This window comes from Drosophila subpulchrella, unplaced genomic scaffold (genome assembly GCF_014743375.2).
Source record: "Drosophila subpulchrella strain 33 F10 #4 breed RU33 unplaced genomic scaffold, RU_Dsub_v1.1 Primary Assembly Seq45, whole genome shotgun sequence".
Classification (NCBI taxonomy): Eukaryota; Metazoa; Arthropoda; class Insecta; order Diptera; family Drosophilidae; genus Drosophila; species Drosophila subpulchrella.
In genome coordinates, this window is record NW_023665660.1 from 925,011 (window position 1) to 941,622 (window position 16,612).

Genomic DNA, 16,612 nt, shown 5'->3' on the forward strand with positions numbered 1-16,612 from the left:
CCGGTGAAAGCCTCGGTATCGCACGGAGGCAGCCGACAGCCAGAGGAAATGTAGGTCTGGGTAGGAACAGCTTGAACTTGGGTAGCTTGGGTTATCATATCCGCGATCTGAGCACCACATCTTTCGTAAACGGAATAGCAATAGCCGTATTTAGCTCGGAGAATTGGCAAACTATCAGTTGCAGTTTCTCCGGCTTCTGCCATGCACCCGGTGCATTCGTCGTACTCTGCCTTAATGCAGTCCCATAACGCGCTTATTTCTTCGTGACGAATGTTAAGCATCGAAAGAGTAGGAGGGACTCAGTCGATCTGAGACCCTAACAAATTTGTCTAGAGCAATTTGGAAAGCTGTAAGTGCCATTTCGACGTTTGCACGGGTGACCCTATTTTTGGGGCGACGAGGACTTAGCGCTTAGTTGAGGTGCAGGTGGAATAGACAATTTGTTGGTATCACATCCAACGGACATGCCAAAAAGTTTACCTCTTTTGGTCAGAATACGCTCGCTTTTATTTATGTCGAAAATAGGAAAACTGGCCCACTTCTGGAACGGTGGAACGAGGTGTCGACAGGAAAAAAGTCGTGGATCGGAACAAATAGAAATTGGTGCACGTACCGACCTGCTTACTTTGCGGAATTAAGCCCAATAATACGGATTAGGAACGGTGAAGAAGGAGTTTGTATATCACCCATGGAAAAAACTATGGTACTTATCCTTTTTGGTTAATGTATATTGTATTATGGTATAATTGCGACCGAGTTTGGTATTTTTTTGAGTGCTGATATTATTTTTGTCTTTGAAATAATTGGAAGGCGAAAAAATACCAATTATGTATTATTATATTATAGTCCTCGATGGAGTTATAGTATTATTATGCCTTTACTTAGGTTTCTGAGTGAAGAAAAAATATCAAATTATACCAATAGGTTGGGGGCCGGAGGAAGCTGTTTGTTCATTATTTAGTACCAGTGAAGTACTGGTACTATTTTGCTTTTATTTAATATTCCGAGGGAGGAAAAGAAACCAAAATATACCAAAAATTTGGTGGGAGTAGGAGTATTATTTTTCCCTGGATAAATAATTTTACGTAACAAATACCAAGTACCAACAAAATACTAAATAGTTTGGTGGTTGTTAAATAAAACACACTGACTAAAACAAATTGTATCACGTCGGTTGGTGTCATTTTTAATTTAAAATAAAAATTTTGTACAATAATATGTACACAAAAGAGGGTCGGAAAAAATCGGGAAATTGGCCGCACGTAGCAAAGGAAAAACGAAGAAAAAATGGCAGAGTATATTATTAATTGCCGTTGTAGGATTTAATCGGACTTGGATTTTAGACAAATCGTACAGAAAGTCGAAGGAATTATATTTTCGAGTGACTGACTGCAGACCGGCAATTATTAAGATGAAAAGCATTACTTATCTTCCCTTCCCTTCAGTTCTGCAGTATGGACGCTGTGACATGGCTCAAGGCAAAACGCTTTTTGTTTTTTTTTTTTGTGCCTAAAACGCTGTGACGCTGTTGACGTCAGCAGAGCAGACGGCGCAGCGTAGAAGACGTCGTTTAGTTAATATAATAAAGTCAGGTAAGTGCTACATTAAGTTTAAGATGTTGTGCATTGATCTTAGTTTAAAGTACGTAAATTTGAAGGTATTCAATGGGTTCCGTTAGCCGAAAGTGGATGATGAACTGTAAAGATCCTGCAAAGGGTTAAACACAGATATGTATAAGAGGTAAATATACAAATAAAAATCATTTTTTAAACATATGCCCATACATTTTTTCAGGAGCGTTGGCCAAGGATTCGGAGGACACGGACAAAGGTTTTAAGAAAGGCGATGACAAATGTTAAAAATAAGCTTACAAAAAAACAGAAACAATAATTGAAAATATTGAATATTGAATAATACCATCTAAATAAAATGAATGAAAATGTATTTTAAAATGTATGTATATTAAATTCAATATTTTCATAATTGAAAACTCATAAAAAAAATTCTGATTTTCACAAGTGATTTCACTTGGGACGCGTCACTTGCAAGTGATTTCATAAGTGAAAACTCATTGGAAAAAATTTGATTTTCACAAGTGATTTCACCTGGGACGTGTTACCGGCACGTGACAGGCCATACGAAAAATGAGTATAAGGAACAAGTGAAATCCCGTGGGACTTCGAAAAACTTTCATTTGAATTTTCACTTGTGAAAATGCGGACATTCCATACAATTTTCTATACACTCCACTTGTTCTTCACTTGTGCAAGAGGACATGTCCCACGGGATTCACAAGGTGATTCACAAGTGAAACTTTTTTTTTGGAACTGAAGGGTTGGTAAAATGATCCGGCTAGAAGGAACAAAATGTACGCGGGGGCTGCGGGTGGTTGCTGGCGGTCAGTGGTGACGCTGAAGTACGGCGGCGTTACGTTGCGCAGGCGGCGGGGCGCTGCGGCTGGCTTTGTGGCGGGTGCGGCGGACTGCTGCTGGGCTGTGCGGGAGAATTCACTCGGAATGCGTAATTCCCCGAGAAAAGAAAAATGAGTCGGGGGAGCTACCGCGATTTTTGCCACTTAGAGACAAATTTCGTACTGACTTAAGCCTGAGTTAGTTATGCGCCTCAGTGCGCAGTGGAGACTTCCTGGCGGGGAGATGGGAACAGAGCGTTAGAGCGAGAGAGTGGGAGAGCGGGGGAGGTGTGCACTGGGAGAGCGGTGCAATGGGATAGCAGTGCCGGAGTTCAGATTTGCCGGACAATGGGCCTGAACACAGCCTTTACAGTGCCAGGACGCCCTCTGTATTACTTTTGTCGTGATGCCTTTTGGTCTCAATGCCGCTCGGCGCCTTTGTCGGCTGATGGACAAGGTTATACCACAAAAGCTCAGAGAGAAGGTGTTCCTATATTTGGCTGTCTTGTTGATAGTTTTTTCGAACTTTTGAGGAGCACTTGGACTATCTGATTGAAGTCTCTCAATGCGTAAAGACCATCGGACTCAAGAAGTCGCCCTCCTACTTCAAGGAAGTACGGAAATCGGGGTTTGTTATTGGCGGAGGAGTTCTGAAAACTGATCCTGGCAAGGAGAAGGCCATCAGAAGCATGCCTATTCCAATGGTAACTACTCCTACTCCTACTACTAATACAACTTATCCCCCCTTGTGATACCATGTAATCTCAGTGCAGATCCTTTTCCCTAGCTCATGGGTTATTCGGTTTCTCGAACCAGTTAGTTCTTTTTAGGAAACATGCTTGCTTGCTTAGGAAACAGCTTGGGAATGCTTACGACCTGTATGGCCGCAAGGTTCGGAAGTGTATAGCTCCCTAGGGTTTGGGCAGAAGCATAGGAGAGGTTCAATGCTACATGGCTTGAAGGTCAAGTACAGGGGTTGAAGGTCAAGTATTGTGTTCAATGCTTCAGTGGCGGGCATTCAGAGCTCACCACTGATACAAAGCTCTGCGCTTCTATGGATCTTGTGAAGGATCTTAAGGTTACAATTCAGTGAACTATTACGGGGGAGAAACCCCAGTTCCTCCCAATTGCTTTTTTACAAGCGAAAAGTGCTACGGCTGCTTTACGTGTGCGGTCTATGATGTTGTCTGTCCAGTAAAATTTTTTATTAAAGATGACACCTAAGTACTTTGCCTGGTTGCTAAGGGCTAGGCGCGTTTGGTGTAGTTTTGAGAGAGTTAGACTTGGTATATTATACTTCCTTGTGAATAGAACTAGTTCAGTTTTTTTCTGGATTAACTCCTAGTCCACATTCCGCTATCCACCTAGAGAGGGTGGATAGGGCTGTCTTCATCAGATTGCAGAGAGTTTGAGGAAATTTTCCCTGCAGTAAAATAACCACGTCATCCGCGTAGGCTACCACTTTAGTACCTGCTTTCTCCAGAAGTGATAGTAGTTTGTTGACCACTATAACCCATAGTAGAAGTGAAAGTACACCCCCTTGCGGGGTTTCTCTACTGACAATCCTGGTCGAGTGTGCTGATCTCATAGTGGAGTACACTACCCTGCTGGTAAGCATGGTGTGTATGAGTCCCACTATAGGCCGCTCAATGCCCTGTTCAGTCAGAGCCCCAGTGATGGCCGTTGGTGTGATGTTGTTGAAGGAACCTACTTTGTCTAAAAAAGCTGCCAGAGAGTATTCTTTGTTGCGGAAACCCCTCATTACAAGATACTAGGGAGTGGAGGGCAGTATCTGTTGATCTGACTTTACGGTACATATGTTGTGCGTTGGAGAGTAGGCTTGGGTTGGTAGTTAGCCTGATGTGGGTTTTAAATAGCCTTTCCAGGGTCTTCAACAAGACGGAAGAGAGACTTATCGGGCGGAAGTCTTTTGGGGTGATGTGGGAGGGTTTGCCGGCCTTCGGTTTAAATATTAATTGATTTTTAGGTAGCGAACGGTTGCTGGAGATTTTGCTAAGATTCTTCTGAGTCTGGATGCCTCCGCAGTAAATTCTATACTACTGCACAAGCTTCGCTGTTGTTATACTTAGCTCTATTGAAGTAAGTTCTGCACTCGCTTTTAAGATTGTAAATTCAATGTATCGGTGGTCTGAGAATGAGTGTTCGACACCCACCTTCCACGCTTCAAGCTGGTTATGCAGGGGATCAGATATAAGTGTAATGTCAAGACTTCCCTCCTATTTCTAGTGATGAAAGTTTGGTCATAACATTTGTTGCAAATAAACACGTTTGATTGAAGGAGGTAGTCATAGAGTAACTTACCCCTTTCGTTTGTGTTTTTACTTCCCCATTGTGTGTGGTGTGAGTTAGCGTCCCCTCCCAGGATAAGTTCCTTGGATGAGTGTGCGTGTATGAGTTGTTGTGTTATGGTCATGAACCAGATATAATGATGCTATGGTGTGATGTGTATGTACGTTTAGCTCCAGTCTGACTGTGGTAAATAAGATAAACTGTGGAATAAGATAAACTTTAATGTCGTAATGTAGGCGGATGAGGAGGGCAGCAGATGCTGCCTTGCTGTGATGCAGATAAATCTGCAGAAACTGCACCATCTACAGGACTGAGCTCGGACTGGGTTCCCTCCGCTTCCTCCACTATGTCCTGAAGAACAGTGCGCTTGGTCGGGCCGTGCCCTGTGTGCACAGCTGCTTCAGACTTTCGGTGAGCTTTGAGTCAGTTGACACGTACCCTTTATGGTTGGCCTCCTCGTGTTCCATCCCGTCATCACTCGGGGGTTCGTAGGACACGCAGGCACCAGGTTGTCTGCCGCAAGTTTGTCCGTATCGTAGATGCGAAGTTGCACTTTGTTGAACCCATACTTCAGCCGGTACTGCTGCGCTGCGAGGGGTTCTAAGCATGCCTGGCTAAGGTTTTCTCCACCTTAACCACTTTCCAACCATCTATCGGAAGCTTCGGATTGAACCTTGTCAGGAGGCTAAGAATAGGCCCTGGCTCAGACGGTTCGGACGGCAGCCACACCCTCGCTCTGGGTCGAGATGGGATGTCTGCAGCCTCGCAAACCGTCAACCTGGCCCCGGGCTAGACCTAGCCAGCCTTGGTGATGGCAGCCTTGTAAATCGCTGCCGATATTTCGTCCTCCCAAGGGATCAGTTTTACATTACCTTGGAACCACCCCGCATCTGTGCAATCGGGGGGCGGACCTGGGTTTTCGTCCAGCACTTTCAACACCACTGTCGCAAGTGCCCGTCTAACCAGACCCCACTGGTTTCTTGTGATCCTTTCGCCTTCATCGTTCTGGTCGATGACGCCATTGATCTTCCAATCCCTTACCACATCCGCAAAGGACATCGACCATGTGCCGCGGTTGGTTCTCTTGGCCTTCTTGCTCGCTGGTTGCGCTACTTCCAGCGGCTTCTCTCGCTTTTGCTTGTGGTCAGAGCGAGGTCGAAGTCTGGGATTACCGCCTTTGCTCAGGCTATGTCTTCTAGGATTTTTGGTAATCCTCCGTAGGCGCTTGGTCCTCACGTATGGAGTTGGTGGCCAACCATTTGAGGACTCGGAGCGCCTTCATCCGTTCCAGAGGCCCTGCCTGGTTGGGCGGTGTCCTTTTGAACTCCTTGGCCCTGGTGCTTACCACAAGATCAACCTTGGCACGCCCATCAGGTTGGAATGGCTGGTTAGCCGCTCCTAACCTGGTGGGAGGTTTTGGCTGGTCATTGTCGGGTTTCGGGGCTAGTCGGCTGCGTTGTTCGCTGGCCTTGGCAGGTGTTGAAGTTACTAGACTTAGGCTTTCGGAACAGTACTCTTACTCTTCTGGTCGTCGCTGGTTGCGACTTCCGACTATTTATGAGTGCCGGACTCAAGATTTGTTTTACTTCTGTGCTTTAATTCCTTATAATAGATCCCACGAGCTGCGGAGAAAGTACAGGCCCACCCGGGCAGAAATTCGCTGTACCCGGGTAAGGCTGACTTACAACAGGCGGTCGCCACTTGCCTGAGCCCACCGTTTGAGACTGAGTATTTTTGTGACTCGGACTTTCATCCAGATTGACTCTTATCAACCCAAGAAATAAAAGAAAATAATGTTATTTTAAAACCCTATCATGACGGTACGGTGTCGGTCATCCCGAACAAATGTCTATATGAAATTTTCTGTCATTAGCCTGGTAAATTACGTGTGAAATGATTTTTAAGTCTGTGGGCCTGTGCCCCAAAAGCCCGAAAAAATCTTTGTTTTTATAACAGAAAACCACCAACCAAGGAGGATCAATTAAAAATTATTTTAAAATTTTTTTCGGTCATAGCTTCAGCTTCTTTCCTTTCTTAAGGAATCATCACTCCGATAACTTAAGCCCTGCAGTTCCACAATTGACATACCCTTCTTGGGACTTCATCTATTTCAGCGATCAAGCCAACCCTCGGCCCAACAAATAGGTCCTGAAAGCCGAATTTCATAGACTTTGGATTTTCCTCTCCTGGAGTTTCCTTGGATTTTTCCCAGCAGCAACTGTGGCCCGAACCGCTTCAGATAAGTTCCACTTATTATAATTATTTATTTATTTAATTCCGTTATTTGTGGCCGTCAATATTCCAGTGCTACTACTCAACTCATATTCCTCAAAAATTTTTTTTAATTCCACTTGTGTGTAAAATATAACTAAGCCACAGTGAAAAATTCTCTATTCTAAAATTTCCTTAAGAATTGCACTCTTTATTTTTTACTATGTTCCAGCTGCGTGTTTATATTTACATAAATATTCTAAGACAGTCCACTCCAACTACTTTTCTCGACCTACAATTACTGCTTCATTTTTTCTAAAATTAAAAACATCTGCAATTAAATTGTGCAGGAGTCAAACAAACGCACCAAAAAACAAACATAAGCAATTCTTCACAATCCCCGCAACGTTTTTCCACTATTCACAACCCACATATGTACACTGTACAGCGCACAGTGGGCCAAGGGCTTTCAATAAATGTTTCTTCAAAACAAATAAAAGAGAATTCCGTAATTCTTTACAAAAATCCGAACATCCGATATAATAAATTTGACTATCCGACAGTGACCGTATATTTATACGTACTTTGATTGGTTCCCAAATTCCAATTAGTTTCTACTAGAAACTTTCTAGCTCGATTCCATTTCCTTACTTCTGAATTAAAATTCTAAATTATTTTCCGTCATGGCAACATCAGCAGAATCCGCTTTAGCCCAATTTTTGGCTGAAAGGCTGATCCTATTTGAGGCCACTGTGAAAGGTCCAGGTGCTCCTATCCCAACCTTATCCGCCTGTAAAATCCGTCTCGATAATTTCAATTTATTGAAAACTCTCTTCAATGTGCAATCCATAGCACCGAAGTCTGGAGCAGCCTTAAAGAAACTTCAACACAATTTTCCAGGTTGAATTGAGACCCTATCATGTTTTATATGTAATCGACAAAACTACCAAAGCTCACGCTCTCATTATGGGAGCAATCGATCCAAAATTAAGCCGAAATTCCTACGTGGCTTGAAATTGATTCCTTTTTGAAGGAGCGCCATCGAACTCTTAAGGCCGTCGATAGCTTTTGATCTACCAATTTCCTCTACGTCCAGTCCAAAGACACAAATCGAGCGCGATCTGTGTTCAAGGAAGAACACGCTTCCTACAAATGACGTTGGACGGTCATCAATTCCGTGATTGCACAAGCGCTCACGACTGTTTCACTTGCCAGGATCGGCATCACAAGTTGTTGCATCGAAACAGCGGTCCTACTACTCCGCTGATTCCATCCGACCCTCCAAGGCCAATATCCGCCTCAATTACACACAATTTTGTCCTATTCAGCGCAAGTTTCTAGAGCACATGAGTCCCTTCTTGGATGGCAGACGTACCGGAGGTATTAAATCCTACCAATGACGAGTCTGCCAAAATATCCATCCTCTACGGAAGTGCCCCCACTTTCTGCGGCTTAGCGCCCAGAAACATCTTCAGGAAGTACATATCCACAAGTACTGTTCCAATTGCTTGCACAAGTGTAGAAAAGGGCCACCACACTCTCCTACATACGGACGACCGATCTTCAATTCCATCATACTCCTGAGCCTACTATCCTAAGGTTCTTGCTATGGGTGTCCTCGCAAGAAAGGCGTTTAATTTCTGGAGGCAGTGTCGAGCGGAATTTTTCTCCAGATGTCTGCATCTCGCGCGCTTGCACTGCCCTCCGCTCTCCCTCTCCATCTCTCCCCTATGTCTCCGTCCTGAAGAGCTTAAGTTAAGCCAGGCTTTCTATTTTCAAAGTGTCCACACCCATGCACTTCGCGTACAAAACCCCAAAGTACCCCGTGTACTTTGGCGTGCCCTTCGTTCTTGGGACTTCATCTATTTCAGCGATCAAGCCACCCCCCGTCCCAACAATACTTGAATTTCTTAAAAAATGTATATGTTTATTAATATTATTCATTAATATGTGAAGTTTCAAAATTAAATTTTTATTTAACGATTTGCATAGGCGGATGTGTCTATAAATACCCTGGCTTTTATGTGCAACGGAACATGCAAAGACAAACGAGACATGCCATAAAAAACAGAACGGATTAGCGGAACTGTTGTTGTTGTTTTTCTAGAAGGCTCGCACCTTTTTCCGTCTTTTATCCTTTTCTTCATCTGTGAAGGAGTTGGAGTTACCCAACTCATTGTTTAATAAAAAAAAAACCAGTGCTCTTAAAAATAAATATGCGATTCCCAGGTAATTTTTGAAGTGAAAAACAACAAAGGGCGCATATAAACAAACAAATAAATAGTAATACAAATCTGTGAAAGAATCTTAAAATCTTATTAAGTGCAAGCTTCCTAGGAAACAAAAATAAGCTATGTTTGTTGTTAAAATTCGTAACAGTTAATAATAATAATATTAATCTACTATTTTCACTTTTGTGTACGTAAACCAATTTCTAACATGGCCATTTAAATAAAAGTCTTAAACATTTTTAATTTTCAGTCCCTGGAAAAGTGTTAGTTTTTCCGGAACTGAAAAATAAAAATGTTATAACTTTTTACAACATTAAATAAATTAAGTGACTGAAAACAACAATTTGAAAATTTCGTATCTTTTTCTTTAATTTTCTTATATTTTTTACTTTTGGTCACTCGTTTTTATTCTTGTCCCGTTATATTTTGAATACAAATTTCTTTCTGATACTCGCTTAGGCCATCGGAGCCTCCGGAAAAGGCGCTGCAGAAGGCGATGCGGTGAAAAAAGTGAAAAATGAACACAACGCAGACCCCAGATGTTGGCGAGGAGGTGCCGACGACACCGATAACACCGAAAACACCCAGCCCAAAATAATATAAAATAAAACTGAAATTACATATGCTGCTAAGCGCTCAAAAGGTGCTGAACGAGTGCTTTTTCTGCTGCTCAAAAACCGCTCAAAAGGGTGCTAGTTGTTGAGCACTGATGAGCGCTCAGTGATTAACTTTTTGTTTGTCAGTGATTAAGTGCTTAATAAGCGCTGAATGGTACTGCAGGGAGGGTGTATTGTTTTTGTGATATGTATGTATGTAGATATTAGACCTAATACTTTTCGTCGTTAGTATCGGTGGATTCTGAATTGGAATTTAATTACAAGAGAGCTGACCATTTCCGCGGTAAAATATTTGGACCTGAGTGACCTAAGAAATCGCGGTCCATAGAGGGTAACTTTGTTTCGTGATTTAAGCCAAGATATGTACATATATTAATTTAAATACATTACATATTTGCATTAAATTTTGGTCCACATTGGTGGACTTAAAAAACTTTTTCGGTCTATAATTTGTCTTTTTCATTAACAAAGTTTATATTTTAAGAAAAAACCTTGAGGTTTGAGCCATGTAAAAGTTACTTTGCCCCACTGGAAGACATATCGTATCTTCATGCGCACCCTTAAATTCTGGTGTTTTATTTTGTAGATTATCACCAAAGGCATTAAACCTTTGCATTTACAGGTAATACCTGTCTAGTTGCTAGAATAGAAAACAAGCAACATACATTTTCCGCAATAAAAATAACAATCGAAAATTGCAGCGCTGTATAGAAAATCATTTAATTTACAGCTGAACAAACAAATTTCAAGGCCACAAACCAAATTCAATTAGGCAATGAATTCGTATGGAATTGGAGCCAGAGCGATAGGTTCCTCCAACTTTTTAACGAAGTGCGCCTTCTTCGGATGTTCGGGCTGGCGCTTCAGGCTGACCCATTGTCCCTTTCCCTTGGCCTCTTTTAATAGGCGCTCGTTTTCCTTGACGCGACGCAGGAAATCCTCCCGGCACTTGGAGTGGTGGATGTGTTCGATGCGCACATTAACACGCTTGGCAAGTATCTTTCCGCGTACACGCTTATTTACAATAACACCAACAGCGTGCTGAGTTACATTAAAAATGCGCCCAGTTTTGCCGTGGTATGCCTTGTAGGGCAAACCCTTCTGAACGGCTCCATGTCCCTTAATGTCCACTATGTCACCAATCTTAAATACTCGCATGTATGTAGACAGTGGTATGACACCATGCTTTCGGAAAGGACGAGAGAACATATCACGTGTGCCACGGCGGTAGCCCTTAGAGTTCGTCATTTTGTTTGATATTCCCTACAAAAATAATTACTTTAGTAGATATAAAGCATAATTCCATGCAAGTTTTCCAGCATCCCATATAATACATCTACTAACCTTTATGAAACGACGTCCACGCTGCCGTGAAGTTGGTAAAAGAAAGAAAGATGGCTATTTCTGTAGAGTTGCCACAGAGCACAGTACTTTTTCACATTTATTTAAAGATTCAAGTTATAAGGTCTTCTCACTAGCCACCATCTGAACTTTGGATTGTCCATAAATTTTTGCCGTTTCGAAAATTTAACCTAGTACTCACATCGACGAAGAGCGCGAGCTAACCATAGGAGTGAGCGAGAGGCAAATACGCAGCTAACGCTTTGTCAGTGCGGTACTTAGATGAGCTAAGGAAATACCAAAAAAATACCAGATTCGGCGAGTAAAGCCCCAGATCGGCTAAGAGTTTCACTAGTCGAAACATCTTATTCTTTGTAGTGTGTCCGAAGTTTTGAAAAGTTACCCGCAACGCATGGAACATGGTCTTACTGTCAAGCAGCTGGGCTTGTTGCCAAACGGAAAACAAATCAATTGGGCCAATGTAAAATAGAAGTGTCTGCTGGTGCACCAAGAAGCTAAAATTAAAAGAAATGGAATGTTCAACGAATGTTTTTATTTATGTAAATTAATAGTTTAAAGCTTCCTTCTCGTCCCACGAATGCTTCGCCATCTTTCCCGCGCCACCGCAGTCCAGCTCCGAGTCACAATGGGCATATTAGACCTTGAGGATGTGGGAGCCGGATTGGGAACGGGGTTGATCCGCTGATGCTGTAGAAAGTTGCCCAGCATCCTGCAATGGCTGGTTATGTCTTCTCAAATTGTTCCTTAGCGGGCGCCCTATTTTACTTGACCAAATTGTTTTGGCCGGATCTTACTTTCTTTGCGTGGACGCGACCGGCAGGATGTCCACGTAGGGAGCAATGTCCCACTCGGCATGTTCCTTCCCACTGGGATTTCCTAGCCGATATCCTGCAGCACTGCAACTATTCTGCGGATTTGCCATGTAGTGGTATTGCTTCCTCCCGGGGAAATCCCACAATAATGGGCAACAGCTTGGATTATGCGTCCTATTTCATATGCACTGACCTCCTGCAGTCGATTTTGAGGTTTTCCTTCCATTTTGAAATTTATAGTTTCCACACCGCCTTTGCACGAACACCGTCAAAGATTACAGTTCTTATTCTTTGGGCCGCGGCTAACGGCGTTCATCGAAATTCACTCGCTAAATCTGGTATTTTTTCTGGTATTTACTTAGCTCATATGAGTTCCGCGCTGGAAAAACAGACCCGACGTAAAGCGTTAGCCGTGTATTTGCCTCTCGCTCACTCCTATGGTTAGCTCGCGGTTTTCGTCGATGTGAGTACTAGGCTTAAATATCGGTGATAGCCGTTAGCCGCGTCCCAAAGAATAAGAAATGAAATCTTTGGAGGTGATCGTGCAATTGCGGTGTGAAAAAATTAAAGATGGAAGGAAAACCCCAAAATCAGCTGCAGGATGTCAGTCCAAATGAAAAAGGACACCTAATCCAAGCCGTTGCCCATAATTGTGGGACCTCACCAACAGTTAGCAACATCATAACGCGGCAAATCCTCAGAATAGTTGAAGTGCTGGAGAATCCCAGTGGGAAGGAACATGCTGAGTGGGACTTCGCTCTCTACTTGGACACCCTGCCGGGCGCGTCCTCGCAAAGAAATTAAGATCTGTTCAAAAGGATTTGGTTACTTTGTACTAGTATTGGTATCCTTTTAGCAGAATGACCAATGTTACCATCTCCAACGAGCTCGCCATTGGCAAACCACAGGACTCCACCACCACCAGCTACTTGGTAGCTAAACCGGAGGTGGAGAACGGGCTGGCTTCTACAGGGTGGAGGAAAAAACGAAGCCCGCTTTGGGACAGCTGGAGGAGGATCACCCCAACTTTGAATACCTCGGCCCTACCGCAAAAAATACAATTTTTCAACTAGTGAAACTCTCAGCCGATCTGAGTACTAGACTTTTGGAAGCTATTCCTCCCACAGAGTCCATCCGTGTGAAACACCCTTCAGTTCCAAAAAAAAAGTTTCACTTGTGAATCACCTTGGGAATCACGTGGGACATGTCCTCTTGCACAAGTGAAGAACAAGTGACGCTCCATACAGAAAATTGTATGGGATGTCCGCATTTTCACAAGTGAAAATTCAAATGAAAATTTTTCGAAGTCCTACGGGGTTTTACTTGTTTCTTATACTCATTTTTCGTATGGCCTGTCACGTGCCGGTGACACGTCCCAAGTGAATCACTTGTGAAAATCAGAATTTTTCCATGAGTTTTCACTTGTGAAATCACTTGCAAGTGACACGTCCCAAGTGAAATCACTTGGGAAAATCAGAATTTATCCATGAGTTTTCACTTATGAAAATATAGAATTTAAAATACATACATTTTATTTACTTTTAAATTCATTTTAATTAAATAGTGTTATTTAGGTTATCTGTTAAAGGACAATTATTATAGTAAGCCTAGTTTTATGTTACGTTATTGGCTTTTTACATTGGTCATCGCTTTCCTTAAACCTTTGTCCGGGTCCTCCGAATCCTTGGCCAACGCTCCTAAAAAATTTATGGGGATATGATTAAAAAATGCGTTTTACTTGTTTATTTGTATATTTACCTTTTAGAGCTGTGTATAAACCCTTTGCGGGATTTTTTTTGCCACAAAACATTTCGTCATCCACTTTCGGCTAACGGAACCCATTGAATACCTTCAAAATATACGTACTTTAAACTAAGATCAATGCACAACATCTTAAACTTAACGTAGAATTTACCTGACTTTATTATATTAACTTAAAGAGACGATTAAAGTAACTCTGCTGCGCACAATTAAAATGGATGCTTCCCTTTCAATCACTCAAAAAGAATGCACCAAGTCTACTTCTCACCCCTATACTCGATTTCCTTTGTTTTCTCTTCGCTGTTGGCGCGTGCCACTGCACTTATACCCTTTCTAAGGCGAAATATATCCGACTATATAACTTGTACTTCTTCAGTAAAAAATACAATACGAATTTTTTAAAAATGTTAATACTAATACTACTAATGTTTTAAATATTGAAATCAATTTTAACGGACTAATTTTCTATAATTACACTAAAAAAATATATTGTAATAAAAATGTATAATAAGTAAACATAACATTATAAGTAAATCCAAATTACTTAATTTTACTATAATCAAATTATTTACTTTTATAAATTTTTTTATATTTTCGATACACAATAATGCTCCTAAAATATTAGGGCATTCACATGTCGCTGCTCCACGAAAATTTTTCCGCCGAAATATTAGTCGCTAGCCGAACATAATGGAGAGACGCAAAAGAAAATAGCGGACCGGCCGAAATTTGTCTCTGCGAGCGCGGAGTGCAGGCAGATTATAAGACAAGAAAGAGAGGGAAATATCCGAATATCTGCCTCTCTTTGTTGCACGATCGTTTTCGTGGGCAGTCTTCTACGGCTGCGCCGACTGCTCTGCTGACGTCAACAGCGGCACAGCGTTTTAGGCACAAAAAAGCTTTTTGCCTTGAGCCATGTCACCGCGTCCCTACTGCAGAACTGATGGGCAGTTACCAATTTAAAAAAACGTTAAAGTCTAATTACTACAAAGCGCATCCCCCATCCGATAACATCTAACGTGAACAGAAGTACCTAATCCGAACATAAACAAGTTTATTTTTCCTGCTGTTATACCCTATTCACACAGAGGGGGTTTTCGCTCCAGCGACCACATTCCGCTTAAGCGACTTTTTCCTCCATAGACCGTAGTAATCACATCGACGAAATCCGCGAGCTAAAAGCAGGAGTGGACAAGAGTTTGGTCGTCGGGTCTGTTTTTCAGCGCGTTACTCAGAGCTAAGAAAATACCAGAAAAAGTACCACATTTCGCGAGTGAATTTCGATAATCGATGCATAAGAAATTTAATCGTTGGCTGTGTTTGTGCAGAAGTGAAACCAATAGAGGTGTCAAAACATCGATGTATTGAGACATCGATGTTTTCGATGTTATTCACCCAAAACATCGATGAAACATCGATGTTTTACAAAATTAAAATTAAATTTTGGTAATTCTTAAATAGTCGGGCCGGAACGACCCGACTAATTAACAAATATCCATATTTAGAGGGCGATGAATCATGAATTTTGATGTAAAAATTATTTTGGGGACGCGCTTAGTTTAGCCAGGAGAAATTTTTAAAGTTTGACCAAATTGCACCTAAAAAACCGTTGGCGATCGCCGAAAACCAACAGCGGGCACGCACACAGACACACCACACACATAATTTTACGTTAATGTTAATGTTTTTGCTTTTTTCTTATTGTTTTTAATTTTTGTTTTGTTTTTAGTAACTTGCAATGATTTAAGTTGCATTTAACATGTGTGTTTTAAATAAACACCAATAACTGTAAGTGTATCTTCACTTATACACAAAATATACCTACATTTATGCTTATATGTGACAAGTATATAAATCATTTGAAATTTGCAACTCTTTAATGAACATTATGTAGCCCTGAAAAGGGTCGATTTGGTAAAGAGGCAAACTTTAAAAATTTCTCCTGGCTAAACTAAGCGCGTCCCCAAAATAATTTTTACACCAAAATTCTTGATTCATCGCCCCCTAAATACGGATTTATGTTAATTAGTCGGGTAATGTTCTATTACTGAAAAACAGCAAAAGAAGAACTTTAATATTATAATAGAAAAAATGAAAAAAAATCTGCTCTTTTACGTACCTTTCCTTTGCCTTTTTTCTTAATAGTGACGGCACAGAAACATCGATGGTTGAAAAAAAACATCGATGACTTAGAAAATTTCAAAAACATCGCTGCATCGATGTTTTCATCGATGTTTTGACACCTCTAGAAACCTACCCTGCAGTACCCTTCAGCGCTGATTGAGCACTCGATCACTGCAAAAAGTTCATCACTCAGCGCACAATTTCTATGAAAATGAGTGCATAAATTATCATAGGCATGTCATACGGTTCATCAGTGGACAAAAACTAGCACTCATTGAGCGCTTTTTTGAGCACCCCTTTGAGCGCTTTTTTGAGCAGCAAAAAAAGGACACGTTCAGCACATGTTGAACGCTTGATTAAGCAGAGGAAAAAGCACACATTCAGCACACGTTGAGCGCTTAGCAGCAAATATAATTTCAGTTGTAATCTTTATTTTTATTTATTTATTTTATAATTTGACCTCGGGGGTTCCCGGCGTTTTCGGGGTCGTTGGCACCTCCTCTTCAGCATCTGGTGCCGGCGTTTTTTTTTTTTTTGGTGCAACTCAAGTTTTTAACGCACCGCATTGCCTTCTGCAGCGCCTTTTCGGGAGGCTCCGAGGGCTCCACCAGAGCGATTGCATCTAGTATTAAGAGAATTAGTTTTAAAAATAAAACGAGACGAGAATAAAATCGAGTGACCGAAAGTAATCGTTATTTGTAAGTTTTATTTATAATAAAAGAAATGTTATCTTTGGCATTCAAAGTAAAAATCCCAGAAGTCTTTTAAAAATTA

General features: G+C 41.6%; 1 protein-coding gene across 2 annotated transcripts; it reads right to left on the bottom strand.

Annotated features, from left to right (window-relative positions):
* Positions 1 to 10,474: 10,474 nt before the first annotated feature.
* Positions 10,475 to 11,276, bottom strand: LOC119562425 (60S ribosomal protein L21). 2 transcript variants are annotated; one of them, XM_037875613.1, is made up of 2 exons: positions 11,124 to 11,276; positions 10,475 to 11,042 (listed from the first exon to the last, which is right to left on the bottom strand). In XM_037875613.1, exon 2 carries the CDS (start codon positions 11,025 to 11,027, stop codon positions 10,548 to 10,550), a length of 480 nt encoding a protein of 159 aa, XP_037731541.1. In that variant the 5' UTR covers positions 11,028 to 11,042; positions 11,124 to 11,276; the 3' UTR covers positions 10,475 to 10,547. The 2 variants fall into 2 exon arrangements, with proteins under 2 accessions (XP_037731541.1, XP_037731542.1); XM_037875614.1 differs by having other exon boundaries at positions 10,475 to 11,057; positions 11,124 to 11,223.
* Positions 11,277 to 16,612: the final 5,336 nt, after the last annotated feature.